This window comes from Phaethon lepturus, unplaced genomic scaffold (assembly GCF_000687285.1).
Source record: "Phaethon lepturus isolate BGI_N335 unplaced genomic scaffold, ASM68728v1 scaffold11126, whole genome shotgun sequence".
Taxonomy (NCBI): Eukaryota; Metazoa; Chordata; class Aves; order Phaethontiformes; family Phaethontidae; genus Phaethon; species Phaethon lepturus.
The window spans coordinates 2770-30420 of NW_010544111.1; the positions used below are offsets into that span (position 1 = coordinate 2770).

General features: G+C 35.0%; 1 protein-coding gene across 1 annotated transcript in view; it reads left to right on the plus strand.

The window, feature by feature from the left end:
* Positions 1-514: 514 nt before the first annotated feature.
* OPA1 (optic atrophy 1 (autosomal dominant)) overlaps positions 515-27651 on the plus strand; it is a 53469-nt gene continuing 26332 nt past the window's right edge. Inside the window, exons 1-20 of the mRNA XM_010288565.1 lie at positions 515-775; positions 1092-1188; positions 3680-3733; positions 4375-4442; positions 9521-9631; positions 14254-14307; positions 17012-17116; positions 18116-18202; positions 19093-19206; positions 19522-19602; positions 20013-20087; positions 20420-20491; positions 20650-20749; positions 21274-21404; positions 21930-22002; positions 22094-22166; positions 22904-23019; positions 23627-23691; positions 24302-24378; positions 27214-27379. Coding sequence (XP_010286867.1) covers positions 1113-1188; positions 3680-3733; positions 4375-4442; positions 9521-9631; positions 14254-14307; positions 17012-17116; positions 18116-18202; positions 19093-19206; positions 19522-19602; positions 20013-20087; positions 20420-20491; positions 20650-20749; positions 21274-21404; positions 21930-22002; positions 22094-22166; positions 22904-23019; positions 23627-23691; positions 24302-24378; positions 27214-27379 — 1698 coding nt within the window. The 5' untranslated portion in view covers positions 515-775; positions 1092-1112. The remainder of the gene's footprint in view (positions 776-1091; positions 1189-3679; positions 3734-4374; positions 4443-9520; positions 9632-14253; positions 14308-17011; positions 17117-18115; positions 18203-19092; positions 19207-19521; positions 19603-20012; positions 20088-20419; positions 20492-20649; positions 20750-21273; positions 21405-21929; positions 22003-22093; positions 22167-22903; positions 23020-23626; positions 23692-24301; positions 24379-27213; positions 27380-27651) is intronic.

Here is a 27651-nt window from a genome sequence, read left to right on the forward strand (position 1 = left end):
TTGAAATTTGCAAATCCTCTACAGACTTAATGTTCTCTAAAAGTTTGTTTTTAATAACAAAATAGGCCAAACTGTCAAGTTTTCTTTTATGTTGCAAGTGGATCATAGTCCTCTGTGGACTCTTAGCTCCTGTTTGCCCAAACTGTGTTTTACCACAGACATGTTCCTTGCCTTAATCCAGTGTGGAAGTTAAATTTAATTCATAACAGACTTCATAAATGGTATTTAAGGTTTTCTTTCTGTAATCACTAGAAATGCTATACCCATTAACACTGTTTACAGCTTTTTATTTTCCTGGTACCATAGCAATGATAGCTGGAAATTGTACATTCAGAGTGATGCTCTAATTCATCTGTAACCAGCTAAAATGTAATGTGAATTGCTTCTAAAGAGGTTATTGAGTTAGTGGTGTGTTGAGGAAATCTGTTACTTACTCTTTTTATTTCTTTCTTTTAGTGTCATCTGCCGGAGTCTAGCAAATAGCAGCTATGCAATAAAAAGAAAATCACCACTTCAAAACTTGCATCTTGTTTCCCGAAGTATACATCATCCCTACTACCCAAGTTCAAAATTTCAGAGACCTCCATTGAGGATATCCATTCAGCTGTTCTCTTCTCTTAATCGTCTTCCTCTGCGTAAAACAAAACTTTTAGATGTAAAATATGGATACCAGTCCCACAGGAACTTTTGGCTAGCTAGACTAGCATCAAGGCTTCTCAAACTTCGCTATCTTATATTAGGATCTGCTGTAGGTGGTGGTTATACAGCTAAGAAGGTATTTATCTGTGGAAGCTATTTCATGCATTTTGTCTTTGTTGTTGTTATGTTTCAGAACAATAGTTCCTGGTATATCCACCAAAATTACAGGATATCATTACAGGATGACAATAAAGATGAGTGAAAATGGAAAACAGATTGTTTAGAGAACTAGTACACATTTTAAGAGAGCCAAGTAGTATTATTCATATCTAAAAGATGGTGGTTTAGTATGTTTTATATGTAGGTATTACTTTTCAATAGATTGCTTACATGCTTCTCTTCATACATTTGTATTTCTGTTTCTACTATATTTTTTTTCCTTTTTATATTAGACGTATGATCAGTGGAAGGACATGATGCCAGATCTCGATGAGTATAAGTGGATTGTTCCTGACTTCATTTGGGAGCTTGATGAACATATTGACTTCGGTATTACAAAAGTTAAAATGCTACTCTATCTAAAGACTAGCATATGTACAATTTAAACATAAGGGCGTAGGTCCTCAGTGCCTCTCCCCAATGCAGTAACATCTTAGAGCTGCAGTTTGAGTGAACTTCTACTGTTAGTTTGGTGTGCGTCTTACCAAGGTGTTTGTATCAGTGTGTCTGTAGGAAGAAATTAAGCATCATTTAGCATTGATATTCTGTAATTCATCCTTTCATTTGAGAATGTTCTTGGTCCTTTCATACGGCTATGTAATCCCATTATTGAAAGGAGACTTGCAATGTGATCAAGGGGACTTACACAGGTTTTTGCAGTATGATGCACAAAAGTTCTTTCTTTCTGTGTGAATGACAGTTACAAGTAAAAAATATAAATAGATAAGTTAAAGATATGTATGATTAAAAGACCAATTGAAAATGCAGAATAGTGGACCTACCTATCTACAAAATTATCTTGAAGATACAGAAAAAAGAAAATGAAAAATACAGACTCTTTTTTTTTTTTTTTTCTCCTGAACCTTCTGGTTACAGTAGGCATATTTTCAGATGAAAGATAGATATCTAAAAAACAAGCACTGAGTTACTTCTTACATATGCAGGGTAATAAGGTGCATTGCATAGATAAATGCAGAGATTGAATAACTGAGGCAAATGTTTTCTTGTTTTTATTGCTAGTGCACACTACATTCTTATAGTACTCTAAAGCGAATAATTATTTTTAAAGGATTACAAAATTGTCTTATTTATGAAATTGAAAAATAATCTTTAAATGTACAAGAGGTGGGCATAGACGCAGTGTCGTGTAATTTTAAAACATCCTCTACAAAATACATGAGAGAATAGCGTATGAAATGTGGTGAGATGCAGCAATGAGTTTTAGAGTATTCGAAAGGACCGAGGCAACCAACTTATCAGGAAGTTCAAAGTCCAAAAATGCAATTGGTTTTTCAGATCTGATAATCTTTCTCAACACTAACAGGGGGAGGTGCATGTGGAAAGAAATTTTTTAATCCTTTATTTTTTAAAAAAAATTGAAAAACATCTCCTGAAACAGTTGCTAGTTTTTATAGCCTAAGCCATTTTTGTTCATGAAAATAATAGGAAAGAAAAAATACTCATTAGCTGTTGTACTGTTTTCCTAGAAAAACTTATCAAAGCCTTTCCTGATGCAGATGACCTTGCCAAAATTCTGCCTGACTTTGACAAGATTGGAGAGAGCTTTACGTCGCTGAAAGGATTTTTTTCTCCTGGTGAGAACAATTTTTCAGCTTAGTTTTAATTTTGAAAACATAAACTATTACAAGATGAGGTTACACATACATCCTTAGACACTAAAAGAAAGCAGATCCTGAAAATGTATGACTTTTCAGTGACTATCTCGTCTGAAAGTGTTATGGACACAGGTAAGTAATGCGTTTTTAAAAGCAAGGATTCTAGTAGCAAGTAGTGAGAATCAAAATGTGAAATTGAATTAAACTGGAATTTTTGTACAACTCTAAACAAACAGATTGAAAGCCAGATTGCTTCAGTGAGTCAAAAACTGGACATGTCCAGCTGTAATTTGGAGAAGGTGAGAGTGGCATTGGACAGTAACAGTACCATGACTGTTACAGGAGAAACAAGTTGTATTATTAAGAATGATGACTCTTAATGTTGTAAGCATGTGAAATAAGAGATTTGTGATGAAGGTATTCTTCTGGGTTGAGTGATATTTTTCACCTGCACATAGCTCCAGAAGGACTTGCTTGAAGATTTAGCTTAGGTAGGGACTATGTTTCAAAGGAGTAGTTAGAAGTTCTAAATGCTTCACAGAAAGCAGAGGGATGGTTTTTCGATTCAGTGTGCCTAGACAGTAGCAGGCTTAGTGGTGTTCAGGTTTTGGGAGATGTAAATAAGCCATTTCTGATTGGTGGCCTTCTTAAAACTAGAAAATGATTGATTTGATCATCATATCTGACTTGCTCTTTATCACAGCTCAAAACTTCACCCAGTCATTCTTGTAATAGAGTGAAAGAATCTTCCTATTAAATACCTTAATAATTATCAAGCTACATACATTTGTATTTGTGAAAGATTATATCTATGAGGTGTCATAGTCATTGCTCTAAGTGTGTTTGAAAATATTTCCGTATCAGCGTGCATAAGAAGCATATTTTCATTTTCTTAAAATACCATTAATGGTGGAACTAGTTTACTTATAAACTGAATGAGCAACTAAGTAGAGATGAAGTTCAATAAAGTGCAAGTAGTAGTCTCCTATGTATTTTCACTGTTAAAGATTTTGGCTGCTTAAAATTGTGGTGTTATTGACTGGTATCGTGAGATGTCACCTATGATTGTTATCATACTCACTTGGGCATAGTTGACATTTATGGTCGCGTGGTCCTCCAAATGAGACAAAGATCCCTCATCTTTGCTTTGCATTCTGTTTTGTATTTATAATTTTTATTTCCCCTCTTCTGCTGATTTTTCACAGGTTACAATTTGGTTAGTGAAGTCATAGGAGCTTCTGATCTACTTCTGTTGTTAGGTGTGTAAAAGCCCTTTTTACTGCCCTTAACCTGCCTCTTTAAAGGAAACTCTTAAAACACTGCTATACGAAGAGGAGTGACTATCAGTGTGAACACAACTATTTACAGGAATTTCATATCGAATTACAAATATTTTCCAATTATTTTTAACAATGCTTGGATCCACCCCCATGAGAATGAATAGACGACTAGTTGATATTTCTCTTCCAGAGTCCTTAGCAGATGCTTGTTATTTCAGGCATTTTCCAGAAGCTTGTTTTGAAAACCTATGTCATTACAGTAGGAAAGAATATAATTTTTTTCTTGTTACAATAATACCAATGGAATTTGTATTACCCATTCATGTCTATCAGAAATAATTTTTAAAAGGTTTCAGAACTTTAATAGTCTAATTGAAGCTGACTGTTCCCTTACAATATAACAAATTTGAGTAACAAACTAGATATAAGATATAGATGAGTTTTAAACTGAATTTCTTTTTCAGTTTCTTATGGTGAACCTTTTTTGGTTGATAGCAACTTCAGAGATTGTTGAAATAATAATTCATAGGCGTTGAGACTTTAATCTTATATTAGGTGTAGTTTGAGAATTTTTAAGTGTCTCTTGCATGTTATAATGAGTTTCTGTAATTATGTCCTAGGTTCGCCAGGAGAAACAGCATTCAGAGCTACTGACCAGGGATATGAGAATGACAAACAGTACAAGAAGGTAATTCCTGTCTTGCAAAACTAAAAATGTCTTGACAACAGGTAATATTTTAGAAGTGCTTTAATAGCTAGTTGTAGATGTTTATTTGAAGCAGCTTGAAAATTACTTGAGTATGCACTGCTGTTTTCAATATACACACAGTACAATCATAATAAACATGTTGGTGCAAGGAAAATACAAGGCAGTTATAAACCTTTATTAGGAATTGCATTCTTAAGAAACATGGTTTGTAATAAGAATGTAATTTTAGGTATTTTTTTGTCCAAAATGGCAAATCCATTTTTCCGGGGATGTTCTCAGTGGCACTTGAGCTTATAGCTTTTTACTGAATTTGGTTTAGGCTTTTCTAGTTCTTTTCAAGTATTTCTGCTTGTAACCTCATTTCTGTTGACACTTTTACAGTTGTGATTCCTACTTAAGGATCTCTGCCTTAATAAAGAGCTTCTATTTCTTAAAGCAGTCTGTCTTTTTACGTTCTGTATTTAGAAAGTGTACATCACACTTTTGTTACTATCTTCTGGAAAAAAATGTTACTGTATTTTAATAACTAAAAGTTTTAGCATTTTTCCTTGAAGTAAAGAATGTGAAGTTTTAATTTTTTGCCTTTGTGAATAGTAGATCTTATTTCTGTTAAATTCCTAAATTGTAATGTGCCTCATTCTTTAAAGCTTTTACTTTTTCCTGTGTGTATTTAAAAAATACTTATTGTTTTCCTTCCACTGTTTAAAATATATATCAGGAATTTGTAAATTATTAATTTATTTTTTTTACAACTGAAAACTTAGTGTCTGAACTTAGAAACTGGGGCTTTTACATCAAAGATATTTTTGTATATGCAGGCATGTATACATTTATTCTACATGAGTTCTGCATGGAAACACATAGTGAAACCTGTACAAAGCTCACTTTTTAGAGTTATGTTCTTACTGTTGGAACAGTGATGGATTTCTACATGTGGAAAAGATTTAGCTTTTGCTTTTCCCTTTGTCAGTAAACTGTCTATAATATAATGTTTTACTGTCTCTTGAGTGATTGCTTAGCACAGGTTTCACTGTGTAAAACATAAAAATACTTTACTATTGATTTGTGGGGAAATCGCCATCTTAATTTATTGTCTTTGATAACCAAATTAACTGAGATTTTTACTGAGTGCCAGTAATATCACTAATACTTAATCTGTTTTTTCAGATGCAGTGACAACTGCATTTTAATGTTGCCAACAAAAGTTTGGCTGTGGTATAGAAAAAATCAGCCCATATTAAACCAGTATGACTTTTAAATTTTAGTCTTGTGCACTAATGTTTGTTACTCCAGTTATAGCCTATTTGTTTGGCTTAAACTGTTATTTTGCTAATTTATATGATCAATTTTGGTCATAATATTTCAAACAAGGCACATATGAATAGCTCACATAACATAATCACTTGATTTATTGGCAAGCAAAATTATTATTTTCTAGACAATGAGTTAGATGGCCTTTTTTCATTCAATGCTTTCAACTGACAATCAATACTAGTTTAAGGATTATGATTGGATGGATGTGTGAAGTGCTGTAGCATGGTATTCAATGTGTCTGATGGCTGATGAGCTGGTTTTCTTTGTTTCGCTGTGGAATGAAAGTAGTAAGTAACTAGTAAAGATCTAGGAATTCCTCATTTGGCAGAATGTTCTGTAGTACCATTATTGGGCATGGTCTTCAGACGGGTCTCTAAAAACTTGTTGTAGAATGAGTGAGAAACTAGTTTACAAGATAACTTTGAGAGAGTGAGCATGGTCCCAAACACCAAAACAGGCTCTACTGCTTCTTGCCAGCTAATGTGGTATTTATCTCATAATCTCTCGTTTAATACAAAAGGTACAACTTTTTCAAAAGAAAACAAAATAAAAATTACTGGAGTGTTCAGATAAGTGATTTCAATAAGCGGAGTTTAGATCTGTTTCTACTTGAATTAAGTAAGAAATTTTGTTCTCAGAGAAAGAAGATAGTTATAAAAGCTATAGTGTAGTAAAATATTTTATTATGTTCTATGCATGGGACTAGTTCAGGCTTGCACTTGAAATGGCAGCATTACCTTCTTAGACAATAGTGCAAGATAATTTTCTGTTTCCAAAAAAATCTCCTGAAGAGTTTCATCTTCCTCTTAAAGCAAGCAAATTCCAAAGCTTAGCCCCATTTCTAAAGAAAATACATAGTGGTTATAGCTGTGATGAAGTGGGTGTGAAAAATGGGACTCAAGTACTATTTGGGGCGTAGAAGCCAGATAAATACTTCAAAACCAACCACACAGCCCTACCCATGCCTTTGGTACGTTGATAAACTCCCATGCCTTGAAGAACCTGATGCACTGTTGAGGATGTGGCAGTGCGTAGACTGCCTCACTCAGCCAACAAAGGGTCACCTTCCGTTGGTGTAAGCAGCAGCACAATAATGCTGCAGCTCTTCACTACAGCTACTGCTGGAGTGTGAAAAGGAGGATTTAGTAAGGAATATTGCTTGACTGTTTTTTTTTTAACATTCTTATTTGTTTCACTTTTTCTTGCAAGTTATGCAACAAAGTTTCCATAATTTTCTCGTTTCTATTCATAGCTCCATTATATTCCCAATTCCCAGTTTCGTATTATAGATACTCTGGATAAAATGGTGACATTTATTCAAATTCATAGAAGTTGATCTCTTTACCTTCCTCATCAATTTCACCCCTGTACATCCCTCAGCATTTCATTATTTTTTCCTGCAAGGACTTACTGTGGCTCAGCTTTTCTCATGAACAGTCACACTGAAATCAGTGGGAAATAGCAGAAGGAGTCGAGATACGCAAAAAGACAGGGCTTTGGTTGCTGGTGAAAATGGGACACAAAAATACTTGAGTCATGAGGAACTTTTAAATTAGAGAGATAGTCGTACTCAACTGAAGTACAGCATACAAACTTTTAATATAAAAATAATGTATTTTTTAAAAAGCATATGCATTAACAATGTCAACACTTATTTTATTTATTGTGCACACAGATTCTCATGATGACTTTGCAGGGTTTGTGCCACTGCGTTTGTCAACTAGTGTTATTCCCTTTTAAGTTGTTTCTTTGATAATGAAAATAATAATATAATGATTATGAACAAATTGGGGTTTGAGTCCCGCTAATTGATCAATGTTGATTTTTCTATATAAAATTCTTTAAAATAAATACAGTTTTACACTAGAATGATTGGTTTTTGGTGGGGGGGGAAACAGTGGTCGTGTCCAATGACAGAGAGATGCCAACATTTTTGCTTGTGTCCTGGTTCATACCAGTGTGGGCATTGTGTGTATAGTTCTGTGCTGTTTAAGGTTCTTGATATTTATTTATTTAATTCAAAATTACAAAATAAGAAATAGAAAATAAAGGAAATAAGATTATTGGCTGATATGTACAAAGAAGAAAGTATTATTGAGAAGCCTTTCAAATCACTGTATTTTCTTACTTAAATATTTTATTAAATGGGATTAACTGTAGTTGAAAAGGACTTTTCATACTTTATTGTGGAGTAAAAGTCACATGGACCACATGTCTTAGAAAGTAATTGCACAATAAACAGTTGCATCTGGTGGCTTCAAACATTTGTTACAGTGCCTGTTTGAATGATAAAAGGCCTTCATGACAGGTTTTGTTCAGTGTTTTTTCTTGTATTTTCTTGACCCATAGCATAATTTTTGAAAGGACTGTGTCAGTCATACTGAGAGTTTCCTTGTTTATGAAATGACAAAACATTATTATTGTTCCTCTAATATTAAGTGTAGTTGTGAGGCTGTACCTCCTTGCTGCTGTATAGAAATGAAATCTTTTGTTTCACCTGATTCCTTGGCACAGTTCTAATGCATTTGCTAGCCTGGCAATGTAGAAATTTATTAAACCTTAAAATGATTCAGTAAAATAATGTGAAGATTTTTCTATTTTTGAAATGTTAGACAAATCACTATTTAACAAATGTTTATATTTGGTCATCTGATTGTCTCTCCTTTTATCCATTCTCTCCTGTGTTGTTTATCCTTATGTGTACATGCCTGTGTGTATATTTCGTGCAACAAATGTATAACTTCATGGTAGATATCTTGAATTTTTACACCGAAGTTCTACTTTGGGATTTGTTTTGATTCCTGTAGTGCATTTTGAAACCTTTCTTTTCACTGAATGTTTTCATAGAAGAAGGTGTAATATTTTTTTAAAGAGCTTTATTTAAATAGTTCATTAATACGTCTGTCTACATTCTCTGAAATAAATGGTACATAAAGTTCCAGTAGATGCTGGCATAGTATTTCTAAACCAAATTTGAAGGACTGCTTACTATTACAAGCATATTTGGTGTGGAGGGAGAGGAGAAGAAAACTAATCTTTGTGGAAATGCTGAATAAGTAAAGGAATAAGCATAAAGTTGCAGGGATTTTGAAGTGATCAGGAAGGATAATTACAGCATGGATTTAAACTGCAGTATGTTACAGAAGTGGAGAGGGAGTTTTTCCTTTCTTTTTCTCTAAAAATTAGTTTGGTTCTCCTAGTTTGAAAGTTAATTAGCCAAAATCATCTTTCTATGAACTGTCAGTGTTGCTGAGAATAAGAACAAAATGAGAACTTTTATGTTACTGACAAAGTTGAGCCACTTAGCTGTTGTGCACAACTTTGTGCCAAATATCGAAAACATTCTCTTTTAATATGCACATGGTTAAGTTGTGAAAAATTGCTGATACTTAAGAACTTCTGGTGTGAATAATTGAAATTAATGTTTTAAAGCCAGGTCGGTTGATTTTTTTTTTTTTTTTTTTTTTTGAGATTGAGATGCTTAATTAAAGTTGCATATAATTATAAAATATAGGTAAATGTTTACTGTTTTGTTCTACCTGGGTTTGCAAAATGCATGGTCTTGCTGGCTTTATCCACTCCAGCTAAGTAGCAAGAGATCTTGGTAATGAAATTTCACTTTTGTTTGAACTGACCCATTCATACCTGTTTTTCATCTGTCTTTGTCATGCCCTTTTGGTTTAACTTCTGCTCTCCTTACACCCCAAATTTTTCCTCTCCTTTTTATTATAAACTCATGGCAGGGCCTGCTTGGTGAACTCATTCTGTTACAACAACAAATCCAGCAGCACGAAGAGGAAGCGCGCAGAGCCGCTGGCCAGTATAACATGGGCTCTTCCCAGCAGAAGCGAAAGGTGATGGCTTAAGGGACAATTTGTACTGTATTCACACTAATCAAATACTTCAGCCTTCTGCATTTGAACTAGAAAAATCTAACTAATTAAATCATGGGCCCAAATAATTATTTCAGCCAACTTTGCTACAGGTGTATAGTACTGTTTCAGTTTAAACAAGTTGCATTTAAAGCATGGTGTCAAAAGCCAAACAAGTACTTTGTGTCACTTTGAAATTGTATGTTCTCTGCCTCTCTAATTTAAAGTTCATACATTAAAAATGCATTTAAGGAAGGTATGTGAGTAAGTGTCAGGGTTGGTTTTCTCTGCTGTTGCTTGCTTACTGTAGCTCTATCTTGTAAGACTATAGCTATTTACAGGCAATATAGCTCTGGGAACATTTTGTCCTGCTTTATACTGTTACCAATCTGAAAATGACAGCAGATCCTTAGAAACAATTTTGCACAGACAATTAAATACTGCTGTTAATAACAGTCTCTACTGTGTATTCATCAAAGGTATTCCTTTGTCTGTTTTCCCTCTTACAGCACAGTTTATACTGATACGCTGTGGTGGTTGAATATCTGCACATCACTTAATTTTAGCTCTGATCATTTTATTCATTATTATATGGCTGAGATGAATTGGAAACGCTTCCAAAATTGGGGTGTCTTCGTTGTTGAATCTGTGTACAACCTGTAATTCTTAACCACATTGCATTGTTGGCTGCTTCTGTGTCCTCAGAAAATTTTTCTGATTACTCATATATTTCAACAGCTTTGGAATTGAGCACTGGATACAGAACTTAATCTTCTGTACATCTGAAGATAACTCCCACAGAAAGAGGAACAAATGCTAATTAAACTTTTAGACATAGTTGCATGGCTGCAATTGTCATGCTTTTTAGTCTGTCAACAGAGTAAATCACTTAGTTCCCTGAAACTGAAGTTGCATTTGAAATATTTTACTTTCTTGCCTTGTTATTTTTTTTATGGTTTAGAGTTACAATCCCTGGTCCCTCTAAACTCTTAATCTTCCTTTAATTTAAATAAAATGGTGAAAGGCAATTTTCCCTCATTTTGTTTTTCAAATTTATTTTGTTAATATTCTTTCTGGATTTAAAATAACACTGATGTATTCTGTCCTCTGTTATGAATCTAGGCATTGTATAACAAAATATAATGAAAATGCAATTCTTTGAGATTATTTTATCTCAAAAGGTGTCCTACAAATGTCCTTGCATTCATTTCCTTCTAGATGTGTATTTTAGTAGAAGAATAAAGATGTCTTCAGTGGTCTAAATATTCTCTATTTGTTCAGTTGCTCTTAATAAAGAGAACTCGTTCAGCCTCTGTCAGATTGTATACAGTTTATTGAGAGAGATGAAGTATGGAGTAGTAGCTTACAATTTATATAAAGTATATGAAGATGTAAAAATTAGTGGAAAGGCAATACAATGTTTGATATATAAAAATGTATCAGCCTAATAAACACAATCAGGAAAAAAATGAGCCTGATACTACATTTGTTTGTGATTGAAGTTCTGCCTTGTCGGTACTTTCTTGCAACTAATTCTACAATTCCCAAGCTGTGAAATAGCTGTAAGGATTATCTTTGTAAATGTTATCCTGACTTCCAAGGCAGGTACTCTGTGTTTCGAGTGTTGAAAGTCTAACTGCCCTTGCATATAAAAAGTTTTAATTTAGCATTCAGGTGTGCTGTTTGGCATACATTCCTTATCATTAGGCACGTGTCTTGTTTACCACACTAATCTTTTTGCTTGAAACAAATGGAAAGAGATGGTAAACTATTTTATTTAATAATTTGCTATGAGGCTATAATTCAAAGATTCCAATCATCTGACCAACTTCTCCTTTGGAAGAAGTAATTGTAACTGTCACTGAAATAAGTCATTGCGTGCTTTTTGACAGGGCATAACCTAACCTTGTTTATTTTTTAACTCCTTTGTCTTGCTTGCCTGTCCGCTAGAGAACATGATGATTTCATGTCGATTCTTGGAAGTTCTGTAGCTCAATTTACTTGCACATTTTCTATTTTAATTTAATTACTCAATATTAAATATCAATATTAAATCTAGTTCAGTTGTAAATTGAATAATGGTAAGGACTGTCTCAGTCAGGAGAGGGTATTAAAAACAAAATTTTAATTGTTTCTTGTTGATTTTTTTTTTTCAACCTTTTGATAAATATTTATTAGTATAATTGATTAGTCGTGTATAACTGCACTGTGCATGGCCGCTTCTTATATGCATTTTGTCTGGGCCTTGGTATTTTCATTTATATTATTGGAAATCATTGTAGTTCTGTAGATGACCAGTTTGGAATTATTTATAGACTGCATAGAGAATATACAAACCAATAACTGTGGCTTCAAAGGTACTGAATTTTCAGAGGCACATACTTATTTTATACAATGCGTGACAAAGGTTGCTGGAAAGCAACTGCTGTGCAAAGTTAGTAACTGTAAGGAGCTTCTGGTAGTCCTAGTAAGCAGGTATCTGCATCTTTGTGTGCAGGAACCCTTGATTAAAAATGACTCTACAGTTTTCTCAATTCTGTGGTGGCAGTGGGGACAGAAGGAGGCATCTTGATGTACAAATCATGCTGAACTGGATTAAACAAACACTGATGTATCTATGTAGACATAATTTTAATAGTAGATTTTTTTTTTGTGAGTAGAAATCATAGATCATACGTTAGTCATATGTGACTTAGTACTTCAGATTGTTATGATAATTTCAGCTTTTATTGGTGCCTTAAACATTTTTAGCAATATTATGAATTACATGTTCAAAATATTATATGTAATAACTGCAGCTAAGTGTTCAAAGCACACCTGAACCAAGTGCTGACGCATATACATCATTCTAGAGCTGTTTGTTATTTTTTACATAACTTACCTACTTGTCCTTGTTGGAATTAATCATCTAGTGCTAGATAATTTTTTGCTTCAGATCTTGCAACGTGTGTGTGCAATAATTTTGCTTACTGTGTTTAACATAAGTACACTGTACATAAAAGACAGTGCTCATGTGCTTAGAGATAATCTGTGTATAAGCGTGTACTTCAGAGATGCATCGAGGCCCCAGAAGTACTTTCAGGAACATGTTGCTTAAGAGCCGAGGGCAGGAAAATGTTAACTGCTTTGAAAATCTGCACCGCATGGAAACACTTTGGTTTTCTTTCCTTTATTTTCTTGCTTCTTTTGACTCTCCACACCATTCTCTTCGCCCTTCTATTTTTATTTCCTCTTAATGTTTCTGAGGTGTTTAAAGTGTGTGTGTATATGTAAATGTTTATTTACATATACCACCCTGTGGCTGCACGCATCAAATTGTGTGTGAAACTAACCCTGTTTCTGATGCGCTTTTGCTGTCATTGAACTAATTAACGGAAACGAAAAGGAAGTCAATTTACAGCACCTCCTCCTTGCTGTTTTTGAATAAGAAAACAATTGGATAGAGATGAAAGTGTCAGGTTGGATTGCTTTCTATAAAGTGTAGGCACGATCCTGTGTATTACAGGTTTAATAGCTAAATAAGGTCCATCACTGAATAACTGGATATTTTTCTTGTTTAATCTGTAACAACAGGTGTGAAATTATAGTAACAAAATTGATTTGTGTCTAAATGACATCTGTCCTCTGCATGTTAGATAATACGCTCTTTCTGATCTGAAGCTAACGTGAGTTGCAAATGTCACATGAGCTTTATTACATGACCTTTATTTAAATATTGAAGCTTTTACCTATATCATTCTTTCAGTAATTTAGATTAGAATTTTTTCTAAACTTAGTATTTCATGAATCCACTATTAGATTTTGCTGTTTGTAAATATTTACATCGTATGAATTTGTATTGCACTATTTATGCTTTTGTCTTCCTTTTGTTATTAAAAAGGGATTCTTTTGAACAACCGTTTATTACATCTTAATTAACCTATTTTAGAGAATATTTGACAAAGAATGGCTCTAATTGCCTGATCTTACTACATTTTTGCCTTGAATTTCAAAATGTTTTGTATGATAATATCCTAATTTTTCTAGTTTTCAATGTAATTTAAATAATTCTAAAATAACCCTTCAGGACTGTCCTGACTAACTTAGGGTTTATGAAGTTGTGCATGGATATCTAGGCTTATAATTCTGAAAAACAAATATGAAATAAGAATCCCCTTGAACTCACCTGAAAATATTTTCTGTAGCAAGCAGATGTTTTAGTGATTGTATCCCATTAAGTTCATACTAATTCAGGAAATGAATGTACAAGATCCTGAGAGATTGAGCACTAAAATTACATTTAGGGCAATGGCCAGAAAACTCTGAGCACCATATAGAGTTTGGCTTTTCCCTAAGCCCACTTTCCTAGTATGAAGTCATGAAGGGTTAATTTTTGCATTTGCATGTATTGGAATTTAGACCTTTTTTTTATGTGACTCTCCTGTTGCAGATGGAACTTCCCATCAACGTTAAATCTCAAATGCTAATTGAAGAATTTTACTTGTTTTAAAATGCATGTAAAGTCAATGTTCTTGTGTGGAATGAAGCTTTCCGTTTGTGATTTGGTTACTTGCAGTGGATAAACTAAACAACGTGTTAGTGGACATGATTATTTTTCTTTGTAGGTTTCTGACAAAGAGAAGATTGATCAACTTCAAGAAGAACTTTTGCGCACTCAGGTAACTTTTCCGAGTTACTGATGTCTTAAGTAGAGATTTATGTGCAGCAAAGTTGGATTTACTAGACAAAAGCACACCTAAAATATAAGATATTTGGGGAAAATGCAGTGCTTTTTTTCAACATTTGAGTTTATCAACACAGAGTTGACTGTGTTGGCAGAGACCAAAGGTCAGTCTAGTCTGTTATTTCTCTGACAGTGACTGACAGAATGGAAGAGGGGAGTGTCAGAGTAAGGCAAATGTGTAATCATACTTTCCCAAAATAAATTCCTTCCCTTCAATGCTCTATGTTCCTGAAATATAAAGTTATCCCAAGAATGTTACCTAAATACTATGGTGATCTTCCAGTTTTTACTTGTTATGCATGCTAACTTTACTCCTGACATTCTATAGTTCTCTTTTATTATTTCGGTGCTAGTAAATGTATTTGTGATGTCTTGTATGTTTAAATGGCACATTTGTTGCAGAAAGGAAATTAGTTTGTTTATTAAGGAGTTACATTTTAATCCCTTAATCTAGGAAATGTCATTTCTAGTAAAGAAAAGAAGCTTTTAAGTGCATTTGACCAAATAGCAGCGGTCCAAGAGGAAAAACAGACATCACATGCGATATGTGGGGTGAGACATTCAGATTATATAGTACAGTGGCATTCAGGAGAACCAAAGTATCTTTTTTGTTTCTTCTGTCAGGAAAAATAATTGCAGTTACAATGCTAGAGTTGTGTATAAGCCATGCAGTGTTCATCAAAATCTGTTCTGTGAAGCTATAAGCAGTACTTTCAATTAAAGCTGTTTCTATGATTGGACTGTTTGGTATAAAAATTGCTATGAGCAGATTAAAAGCTTTTTCTCTGCCCTCTTTAAGAAACTGAAGAGGATGGTGCTGTTCGGAGTGATGTCCTTAAAAAAAAAAAAGTGAAAATTTGAACAATAATGGCAGCTATTGGTAGGACTTCTTAATATACATTTCTAAAAAACTTTTCTTCAAAGCCCAAGCCACTTCCAGTTTCTGAATGTCTTCCTTCTAGCTCAGTTGCAATTTAATATGGTCTTAGAGAAGATGTGCCTTTGCAAGTGAAAACCTGTTTTCTGTATTTCCTATGTTACTTCCATTAAAGAGAAGCCTGATTCATTAGCTCGCAGAAAAGGAAGAGATCTGCAGAGATCAGCTTTAGGATCACTGGTTTTCGAACTGGCCTCTTTAAAAGTGACCTAACTTCAGAGGACCTAGGAGTTCAATAACAGACATTTGGAAAGCTCTTTCTTAAATATGAATTTCTGTATATAGTGAATGCATACATGTTACTTTATTCCCCATATATAAACTTACAACCTGACAAGGTTAAAATAGTAATAAGTCTAATAATTTCTGTCAAAGATGCAAGCATATAGGAGCATTCATTATTTAAGAACAAAGTCACAAAAATAAAACCATTCTCATGTTCTCTGAAATCTGGTCTTCCATTCAATAGCTAATTTAAGAATTCCCTGCGTGAGCTCAACTGAGGAGCATTTCCATCCCTTCTGGGGGGTAGCTTTCATAATGTTGCAAAATACAGTGTGAAGCTGCAGATCTGGTTTACAAAGAAGTATTTCATCCCTTAGGCAGTCCTTACAGAGCAGGAACTGTGATTCTTCAGCTGTATGACTGTTCTTGTTTAGACAGCAGCACTTTTTCCTTCTATGTGTGTTGACTTATAAGTTTGTTGTAAAGGTTTCATATATTCTACCTTAACGGGGCTTTTCAGGGCAAATGTGGTGTAAGGTGAGACTCCTTCCTGTCTCATTAATTGACTTGGAAACTTCACCAAATCTCATTCCAATAAAGTTTTAATCTCCTTAATTAGCAAGGCAGAGCTAGTTATTTTTAAGATAGAATTTTTTACAGGGTTGGTGCCTATTAGTCATATTAGTCATTGCTTGGTTTGCTTGCTTACTTTTCTTAAGTTAATGTACAATTTTTTGTTGTATCTATAGGTTTCTAAGTTGATCAGCTCTTTGGCTCAGAAAAATTATTTTGATATGGGGGGTTGTAACATCTTTATATATGTTAAAACTTTAAAAAAAAAAAAAAACAAAAAAAACAACTTTGCGAGTTTTGAAAGCATTTATTACTTACCTTTATTTATAACATCGTGAAATTTGATTTGTTCTTAAAAGTACACTCAGGCCAAATATATTTCCATGGCCTAGAAAATAGTTTTCAGAGTAGGTATCAAAACTATACTCATGTCTCCTCTTCAGAGGACTATCATAATCTCCTTCTAAACAGGACTGAGCTGGTACAGGTGTTTCTTGAACTGAGGTTGTATACTGAAGAAAGGGTCTAAACTAGGCTTGCAAATTCACATTTAAGCCCTGTGATCTTTTTGATTGAACAGCCAGTTCCCACTAATTTCTGTCTAACTGCATATGTGTAGCTCCTTTGAAAATGATGCTTAAGATTCCGAAAGATTGATTTACGTATTCCCAAGTTTGAACATTGTGGTCACATGAAAATTTTTGAAGCAAAGATTTGTTGCTGAAAAAAAATTCTAACAGTCTTCTCTTGATGGCCTTGTATTTTAGTAAACTAGTGATTGCAAAGGTTTCTATGTTTTTGAAAGACTTTCCTGAAGGATAATATATTTTTTCATAGCTAAAATGCTCATCTGAGTGTACTATTTCCATAATTTCAACAGTATATTTGTACCACTGTTTTGTAGCTCAAATACCAAAGAATGCTTGAGCGATTAGAGAAGGAGAACAAAGAATTAAGAAAATTGGTACTGCAAAGAGATGAAAAAGGAATTCATCAGAGGAAATTAAAGGTACTTATGTGTTACAAATCAGCATAGAAGTGTAATTATGCCATATTTTCTATGATGTTATTCTAAATTGTATTTGTTAATCCATATATGAACTTTTGACATTTGTTATATCTATACTAATTTTTTGACATGTTAAGGCTTTTTTACATCTCTCTTTAACTATATAACTTTTGAAAATGCCTTCAGTTGAAGAGCCCAAAGGTGTTAGTAGGTCTAAATAACTTAGCTAAGTAAGTGGAAAATGTGGGTTGGGTTTTTTGATGTAGCTTCACTGTATTTGCTAATAAATATGCTTCCAGCACTTCTTACACACACAGTTTGATACTTTGTCATGGTCTGTGCTTTGTCATGGGTCTTGCTGAGTTTGGTAGGAATATAGTTACGGGGCCAGAAAACATCTTTTAACAGCCTGGTATAAATCCACGGAGACTGAACTAAACATGCTTTTGCTTTCGTCTGCCACCATCCTGAGTGTTCTAAGAACAGAGGTTTTCTGCCTCTCTCTGCGTCACGTGCTGACCAGTTATGGATTTTCCTCTTTCCTCTGGGAATTGGAAGATAAGGAGTTCTTATTTTTACAGAATGAGGTTGATAGCCTTATACCTTTGTCAATGCTTACTTTTCATTAAGCTGAAAATGTAAGTCTAGATGTTTAGTGGAAGAAATTTAATTCAGCTTCTTAACTTCAAAATTGTGAAGTCTGAATGCTGTTGTTCTCTTAAGCTGTATGTAAGAGCTCTCATTTTGCTCTTTCAGCAAGGTGCATCTGCAGCTGTAGTATTTTCATCCACAGAGGCAAGGGGTGACTTTACTTGCTATTGTACTTCATAAAACAGATCTGTGCTGCAGTATAGTCAGTTTAGGTTTCACCAGGTTTTTCATCAGGAGAGAATAAACACATTTTTACAGATGAGTAATTCTGTAATATACAGAGGAAGTAGTCTGGAATACAGTCTTTGTTCTGTTCATTGGCTGTTTTCTCCTTTTTTTTTTTGTTAGAAATCCTTGATTGATATGTATTCTGAAGTACTCGACATCCTATCTGATTATGATGCCAGTTACAACACTCAAGATCACCTACCTCGAGTAAGTAGATAAAGAATTCAAGAATTTTTACTGAAACACCTTATAACAGTCTTATAATTGAATAGAACATTTAATTACATTCCAGAATAATTCAGAGCTAGTGCTAGGCTATTTGCTTGTAACTCCAGGGTTTTTGCTTAAGGCATGTTCTTCATTTTAAATGCAACAAGAGAATTTTGAGAATAACCAGTGTAACTATGTTAAGTCTGTCTTGACCCTGTCTAGATCCAGACACTGCTGCTGTGCTCAGCCTTTCATTTTAAATGGTTTCAGTGAGGGCAGCCCAGCCTTCTCAGCAGTGTTAAAACAACTATTGTCTCCTGGTGTGTACCAGCGGAGCTGAGAAGGTAAGGTGCCCCAGCCAACTCCCTACAGTAGTGCTGCTGTCGGAGCAGGGAGCATGAGAAGGGGTTTGGATAGGCTGATTGCTGGTGTAGGGGAGAACCAGGAATGCTTCCTGCTTGCACAACCACGTGTAGCCCTGGTAGCTTCTATAGGAAGCCAGTAAGATGGGGAAGTGACAGCAACTACATCAGAATTCAGCCTTCATCTACCAGATGAGTAGTCTTCAGTGTTTTGCCTGCTGAAAGGATTTTGCACAAGGAGGGAACTGCCTGCCACGAGAACAGCAAGCCCTTCCTCTCTTCATTAGGTGGCCTGGCAGGTTAGGCCCTTAGGGTGCTTTGTGAACTATGCTGTCTTAAGCACAAGTTAATTTTTTTGCATAACTGAAAGTTGGCATTTATTCAAGGATTCCATATTTAAACCAATGGATTTATTGTCGAACGTAATAGAGCCAGCGTTGATGCAGCTTAACGTCTCGTTAGCTTTTGTCTAGGCTTCTAAAATGTCTTGCTAAAAGCCAATGGCTGTTTAAACTTTCACTTAAGGTGGTGGTGGTTGGAGATCAAAGTGCAGGAAAAACCAGTGTGTTAGAAATGATCGCCCAAGCCCGCATATTCCCTCGAGGGTCTGGGGAGATGATGACACGTTCCCCTGTTAAGGTAAGAAACATCGTGATCCCTGAATCAGCATTTGCTATATTGTTCTCCCTCTGGTTATGCCATTAATTGAAGTATATGTGGACATTCGTTTATAAAATGGTATCTAAGCAAGTGAGTTGTTGCAGTCAATGACAAAACTTCTGCAGGCCTACGTATGATCCATATATACTGTCAGAGTAGTAGCAGTTCCTGCTATAAGTAGTCCTGTGCTAAATAAGCCTTACATATAATTGTATGTCTGTGATGGGAAGTATACATATACTATGTACTTCTCATGTTTCTCATGTTGCATTTACCATACTCTTTACCATTTAGGTGACTCTTAGTGAAGGTCCCCACCATGTGGCTTTATTCAAAGACAGCTCTCGGGAGTTTGATCTGACCAAGGAGGAGGATGTAAGTATAAAGAAATGACTGGAAGTTAATGTAACTTTTATTAATTCTCTGGAAAATTTTGTGTCTTTGTGGGCTATTAGCCCCTGTTTAATTAGAGTGAAATACATTTAGTGGGGTAAGCCATTATATTAGTTATTCAGTTATCTCTTATTATGGTTTTTGGCTAGCCCTGAAGTGAGTAAAATGTAGGAGGAGCTCTTGTGCCCAGACATTTTTTTGGCGTATGCTGGGGTCTGCAGGTAATCTGTCATTTAGCACTCCCATTTACCAGACTTAGTTATTGAACATGCATTTGAGACAGTTAGTATTTATAGAGATGTTAATCCATATGTAAACTTCTTTACTTATGTTGGTGATTTTTCTTCTACCATGATTATAAGGAGTTTGATATTTTGCTTTTCTCAAAACAGCTTGCAGCTTTGAGAAATGAAATAGAAATCAGAATGAGAAATAGCGTGAAGGAAGGGTGCACTGTTAGCACTGAGGTAAGACTTGTCAAATATTTAGGGGCAAATATCTGTACATGTATAACTTCTGTAAGTATCCTTTAAATAGGAGATTGTGGTGAATCCAGTTTGTGTAACTTAATATTTTGCACTATACAAAGTATATTTGGACTGTTAAAATCAGTTTTATATCACAATTACATGCACATAAAACTGGACTTCCTATTTAAAATTGCAGGCTGTTGCTGGTTTAAAGCATATGTGTGTGTAGATACATGTTTATCTAATTTTATACATATGTGTGTTTATGTATGTAATCACATACAAAGTAGTGGTGTGCATAAACCTTTAATTTCAATTTTACTTCACAGACAATCTCCTTAAGTGTGAAAGGTCCTGGTTTGCAGAGAATGGTATTGGTTGATTTACCTGGAGTCATTAGTGTAAGTATGCAATAAATAAATAATTTAAAAAAAAAAAAATCTTTAAGACATGTAAGTGAAGTAGGGTTACTGGCGAGAACATTAGCTGTTGTTCTTCTTTCTTACATCTTTCTGTTTTCTTTTTTCCTTTTAATATATATCTCGTCTACGTATTGAAGACTGTGACATCAGGCATGGCTCCAGATACGAAGGAAACTATATTTAGCATCAGCAAGGCCTATATGCAGAATCCTAATGCTATCATCCTATGTATTCAAGGTAATAAGAGTCTAGATTGTTATCCACCTGGCAGGATTTTCTCATTTTTTTTAATTCTGATTCTTATGTGACTCTGGGGACTCTCCCGATTACATTTTTTTTTTTTCATTTGTGGTGATTTCTATAATGTGCAAAACAGCATGCTGCGGAATGTCTGCTTATAAATTAAGGCACCTTTGGTATCCATGACAAACAGCAACCTTTTGATAAGAGTTTTTTATCATTAAAATAAAATTCAAGATTTCTTCAAAAGTGTTTTTGGAGGCAACAGACAATAATAGAGTTCAATATTTTGAGCAAGCAGGTAGTTCTTCAAAACTTACACAGCTAGAACAAACTGATTTTTTTATGATACTGGGAACAAAGTAAATTTTCACTGTGTGTACCCAAAAATTGACTATATGTGTAATTTTACTATTTTTTTAATTTGCAACATGAAACTTATTTGGTGCCTACTATATCTTCAGTACTACATGTTAAATTGCATTGTCCCTAAAGTATAACTTTGGTTTTGTTTACTTTAGATGGGTCGGTGGATGCAGAACGCAGTATTGTCACAGACCTAGTCAGCCAAATGGATCCCCAAGGAAAAAGGACAATTTTTGTGTTGACTAAAGTTGATCTTGCTGAGAAAAATGTAACTAGCCCAAGCAGAGTGAGTTGAAACTATTTTTCTCATATTGTGATGACAAAAGTCACAAGGAAAAATACTTGAGATGCTGTCAGAAATATTGGACCTCACCTGCCTGTTTTAGATTTTTTGAGTGCTTATTTCTCTATTCAGTATGACTTTTTGCAGTGGTGGTTGTTACAATCTCTCTCAGGCTTTGCTTCAAGTGATCAGCTACATGACTTCAGAAACAGCTTGGCTACAGCTTGCTATAATACTGATTCCTTTCATGCAGGGGACTTGAGCAAATTCCATTTCTGAAGAAGGCTTTAGGATATTCTGGGATAGGCTTTTTCACTTTATTTTGTGTTTTGCTATGTTATGCCTTATTTTATGCCTTTATATTTCTTTTTTCTTTTAAATATCAGTAGAACTCATAGTCCCATGACAAACTGCTGCTTATAGTAGTCTATGCATAGATACAACTAGATCTGGCTTTAAAACTGCGCTGAAGGAAAGAATGTTGCTGTGCAAAGTTAACCATGTTTTTTTAATCCTTTATTTTCATAGATCCAGCAAATAATTGAAGGGAAACTCTTCCCGATGAAAGCTTTGGGTTATTTTGCAGTTGTTACTGGAAAAGGTAAAAAGAGCTCTTGCTCTGCTTATTTTCTCCTTGATAGCAGAGAAAACTGTCTAAATGGAACCGTTGCAGCACTCTCTTCTTTCTCCAGGAAACAGCAGTGAAAGCATTGAATCTATTAAAGAATATGAAGAGGAATTTTTTCAAAATTCAAAGCTATTAAAGTACGTTGCTGTTTATTCCTTTTCATAAAATGAGCCTGTGTCGGTAAATGCTAGCATCAGTTTTTCTTGTTGAACTGAACAAAAGATTGCAGTGTGGAACCATTATTTGAGACTTAATCTGCTTAAATTTAAGAATCTTGTTGAGCTGACCAAGTTAGCCTGGTTTCCTAATGCTTGCTGTAAGACACTGGAGACAGGCATATTCAGGCAGCAGTTGATTCCACTGCAGTTCTGAGCCTCTCTGCAGATATTTCTGTATCTCTCCATAGGCCCTAGAAGAGCTAAGTTCCCAGCCTATGTCAAGGCACTTTATACACCTGGGAGGAGTGAATCCAGCCCAAATATGAGTTGTAGTGCCTCTGAATATCAGTTGTCTCTGTGTGACAACAGTGTTGTATTCAAACAAATGGCTTGTGTGTTCTGCTGGAAGTTCATTGAGCAGAGCTGTGATTTCACAGGCTTGTATTTCTCAGGAAAGAAAGCTGCATAGTCTTTGGGACTGCAGTACCTGCTCTGCAACCTCTAGCATAAAAATCTGTTTGGGGTGGGTTCTCCCCCCGCCTTGCTTTGGTGATTATCTGCATTGAATACTTTGGAGGAAGAGACTGGAATTTGGGTTAGGTACATGTGTTATGCTCTGCTATAAAAAGCAAAACTTTGTTCTTGTGAGGAGAAAAAGGGGGCTAGGAAGCATGGGTATGCATAAAAGAATTTCCTCTAGCTGTCTTTCCTTATAGGACATGTATGCTGAAGGCACACCAGGTAACAACAAAGAACTTAAGTCTTGCTGTGTCAGATTGCTTTTGGAAAATGGTGAGAGAGTCTGTGGAGCAACAAGCAGATGCTTTTAAAGGTAAATGTCTTTTCAAAAACCAAGTGAAATAGCAACTTGCTGTTAAACAGTTAGTTCTTCCACATATATGTAGTACTGCTTTGCCAGCATGCTTGGGCAATTGTTATATAAGTTTTATGTGATCACCATTTCTCATGAATGGGTAATTGCCCCAGTTAATCTTTACAAAAAACACATGAAAAATAATTCATGGTATGAAGGACCCATTTGCTCTAAAAGCCAAAGGAGTAAATAAGTGTGAAGAAAGAAATTCAGGGGTTTTTATGGGCAAAACCCAGTTCTTCCATTGGATTCAGATGTTGTTTAAAATGGCTCTTTCATATATGAAGATACTATCTGATCAGCCAGGGCAGGACTGACTTGTACAGAGCTGGAGGTTGAGTGGCTCTTTCCACTACATTTTTTCAATGCATGAATCCTGCAACTCGCAGACATAATATCTAAAGCATAGACAGAAAAAAACGTTGCTCATTTGCAGAGGCCCTTAAATTTCTTGGAGGGTTTGTCATAAGCAAGATTTGTGACAATTTTAGGAGCTGCTAAACTTGGTCATGAAGTGCATATAGACAATTCAAAAAAATTAAGGCCTTGTTTCTGATTTTTACAGCCACACGTTTCAATCTTGAGACCGAATGGAAGAACAATTACCCCCGGTTGCGAGAGCTTGACAGGGTAAATTATACTACTGCTTTAATTTATGTGCTACAAAGCATTGAAGATTATGGATTAAAATTTATGCCATTTAATCTCATTTGTAAAGATTTCTTAAAGTCAACATAAAGTTCTGGCACTTTAAAATGTGAGGACAGTGTAAATTATTCTAGGGGAAGGAAGTACTGAGCTCTCTGTTTTATGAAATAGTGTGCTCCAAAATTATGATACTTCAACGCTTAACAAGTCCTCCTCTCTTCTAGTATACAGTTAACTGACCTAACTTGCCCACAGGAATAGGTCAGTGTTTCTTTGTGGTCATGACAGAACTGGTCTTTCAGACAGAGAGAGTAACAAAACAATGATGATCCCATTCTCTAATTCTTTTATAGAGATCCTGAATATTCAAATGCCATGCCTGGCCAGAGGCGTGCAAGAGATGGGTGGGAAGATGTATGGTAAACCAGGGTAGCTTATGACAAGCACATACATTTTCCAGAACATGACCAGAAGGTATCATTTTAGCCATAAAGGCAGTAAGAGAAAGGTTTTGCTTTTTTTACTCTTTGTATGGAAACATGACCAAACTATACTTAAAATCTTATTATTTCATATTTTTCCTTCTGCATAGAATGAACTGTTTGAAAAAGCAAAGAATGAGATTCTTGATGAAGTCATAAGTTTGACTCAGGTCACACCAAAGCACTGGTACAGTAATTTTCTTCTTTTTTTTTTTTTTAATTTGTATGTTTGTCCATTAACTAGCAGAAGTTTACCTTTAAAGTATAAAGAGTTCTAGTAAATGAAATTCTCAAATATAAATAAGGAACTGTTTTGCTTAGAACAAAGTAGTATTATGTCCTTTGACCCCGTGGAAGTAGTCTATGTTTGTTTATTATTCTGAATCAGCAAATAATTGTATAATCCCTTGACAAAAATTATATGATGTCAGTTTGTGCTTTGTTCTGGTTTTATATAGTATGATGAACAATAGATACTCCTCAAAAATGAAAAGGAACAGTAATAATAAAGATGTTTTCGGATGCTCATTTAAAGTGTGAATCAGTAATTCCTCTTAACTTGATGTTTGGGGATTATCATTGTGCATGTCAAAATAATATATATGACCTTGGGAAAAAAATTTTGTGTACCTGTGAATCGGAGATTTGGAAGTTTAAAGATTACGTAATTCCGGGGAGGGGCGGGGGCGGGAAGCTGATCTGGATGATTGAGAATTCATCCTACATGTGCATCTCCTTGGTAGCTTCAACCAAGTAGGACCATACTGCTGCCATACTTCTACACACCCACAGGTGTGAGAAAGAGGGCTTAACCTAAGGTTTTAACAGTGTAGCATCACTGCATAGTAAAGCCACTGTAGATGCAGTCTGAGAGAAGAATAGCCAATGTAAAGGATTACTTTGACAGCCTGTACCACAACTGAAAACCACGAAAAAAGATTTCTTTAATGCCTTTGCCTTTAGTGACCTGAATTGAACTGTTACTTGGTCATAGATTAAAAACGAAGATAAAATGTCTGACTCTTAATGACATTAGAATAATTCTGGGCATGTGGATGTGTTCAGAGAGAGTGTTGTAGGCAGTGTATTAGTCTGAAGTTATGTTCTAGTCCAAATGTAATGCAGGTTTACTATTTTGGTGTTTGCTGCTGTTTGCCGTGTAATAGATGCTAAAGTACCCTGACCCATGTCTAGTCTGCTTCATTTTATGTTGTGGATTGGATGGGTGCATAACATGAATGTTTCTGTGCGTTTCTTTTGAAAGTTAAAATGTAGTGGTGATTCTAGTTTTATAACACTTGGTGAGCTATGAAATAGAACTGGAAACCTAAGTCATGAAAAAATGCTTCTGTTAGCCATTATATGCAACCTAAAAACAGCAGTGCATTTGATGAATGCAAATGTTCTATCCTGGTAAAATTTCCATTCCTTCCAATTAAGTTTGACTGAATTAAGCAAAGAAAAAGTGTCTTTTCATTAACATGTCAGTAAAGAAGGAATGAGACTGCATTTGTTCTCGATCAGAGGTCTGCCCCTCTACAGTGCATTTGTAAGTGTTAAAATCCGTAACAGATGGTTTCCAACTTACCCTTAAGTGAAATTAATTTGCCACATCCCCAGTTCTTTTAAGGGTGATTCAGAATGATCAATAATTAGTCTTTGTTTGAACGCTATCCAAATCATCCTATTTTGAACAAAGCTTTTTAAGGAAAATGTTTTTTACTGGCGGCAATATTAATTTTTATTTATAGTGAATTCTTTCAACATCTTTTGAATGCTTGAGTTCCTTTTAGTTTTGTATAAATACTTTTACTATCCTAAATATGACAAAGATCTGTTCCAAAAGTAGAAAAACTAGTGGCTTTGATCCCCACTTATACTGGTTTGTCAGAGGGACAGCTTCAAAATTTTTCAATCTCAAAGAAGGTTTTTTTAAACACAAAAGAGAAATTTTCAATTATGCTATTGTTAAAATGCATGGATCAGTGGTATTTATGAGAAGTTCTTCAGTCTTTTTCTACAAATGTCCTAGTTGGAGAAGGGGCATTATCAGGGATGAGGCTTGTGTCCTGAGCTTCAGCCCATTTGGAAGAAAAGCACTTGAGTGAATCTGTTAAGTCTTGTACCACCAAAAAAAGGCAGTTTTTATTCTTTGGCTCTTAGCTCTCACCATTCTACCAAATCTGGTATTCATATGCCCTGTTGGTAAGCTGATTTAGCATGCTGAGCTAGCATAAAATAAACCTGCAAGAAACACAGAACTTGTACTGGAGATTCTGGCAGGAGCAGAAGCAGCATGACTGCCTCTGTGGGTACTGGCTGTGTGTTACATTGGCTCAGATGAGTTGTCTCACTGCAGCTGCAAAGTTTTCTGAGTAAGTTTATTGTCATTTTAAAAGGTTAAAGTTAGATTGTTTCCATTTGAAAAGGAAATAGGAAAGTGGTGCTTAGTTTTATAGTGACGTGAGGCATGTTTATAAATGAATGTCAATATACATTTTGGTAAAAAGTTGGACTTCTCAACTTGCTTCATTGTTTGTCAAATCTGGAAACAATCAGTGAAAATCCCAGATGGAAAACTACAGTGTGCTCCAACAAACAAATCAGAATACTATAGAAACAAAAGCCACATGCTTTTTTGCAAGTGTGGACTTTTTAGTCAAATTATTTAATGCTTTACAGTCTGCACCCTTGTCATTCTCCCACCTGCCATGCATATGCACACACAGCTCTGCATGGTTATATTGGTATAATTAAAGGCTGCAGGGAACTGTTGTGCACTGCAGTGGCAGCCATAAGAGTCATAGAGGCCAACTTCTGAAGCTGTCTTTGCTGCTGAAAACATTGTGTATTTGTGTCTTCAGTTCCAAGTGAATTTTGGTTGAAGTTGTGTCCTGGTGTTACGGAGTATTTCCTGTCTTCTTGAGTCTTGTTTTCTCAGTGTTTCTAACAAATAGAATGTATACTTCTTAGACGCTTTTGTATCAGAAGTCGTCATATGTGTTACAACTTTCTATTTTAGGGAGGAGATTCTTCAGAAAACTTTATGGGAGAGGGTATCTACTCATGTGATTGAAAATATCTACCTTCCAGCAGCACAGACTATGAACTCGGGGACATTTAACACCACTGTGGACATCAAACTGAAGCAGTGGACTGACAAGCAACTGCCTAATAAAGCAGTAGAGGTGAGTAGTTAGATATTTTTTAAAAATATAATTAAAAAAAAAAGTCTGTGCAAAGCCTGTTGAAATGAAAGCATATCTCTAGAGAATTAAGATGATGGTTTGAAGGTCTGACTGCAGTTGTTCTAACCAGCATACATGTCAGAAAAGACTAGCAAGATGTTGATGTTGAGAAGCATATACAGCAAGAACACTGTATTTTGCTCTTCTGGTGAAGTTTCCCTGTTAAAGACCAAAAAACCCCTCCTTCTAAAAGGTTAAACAAACCCTTTAAG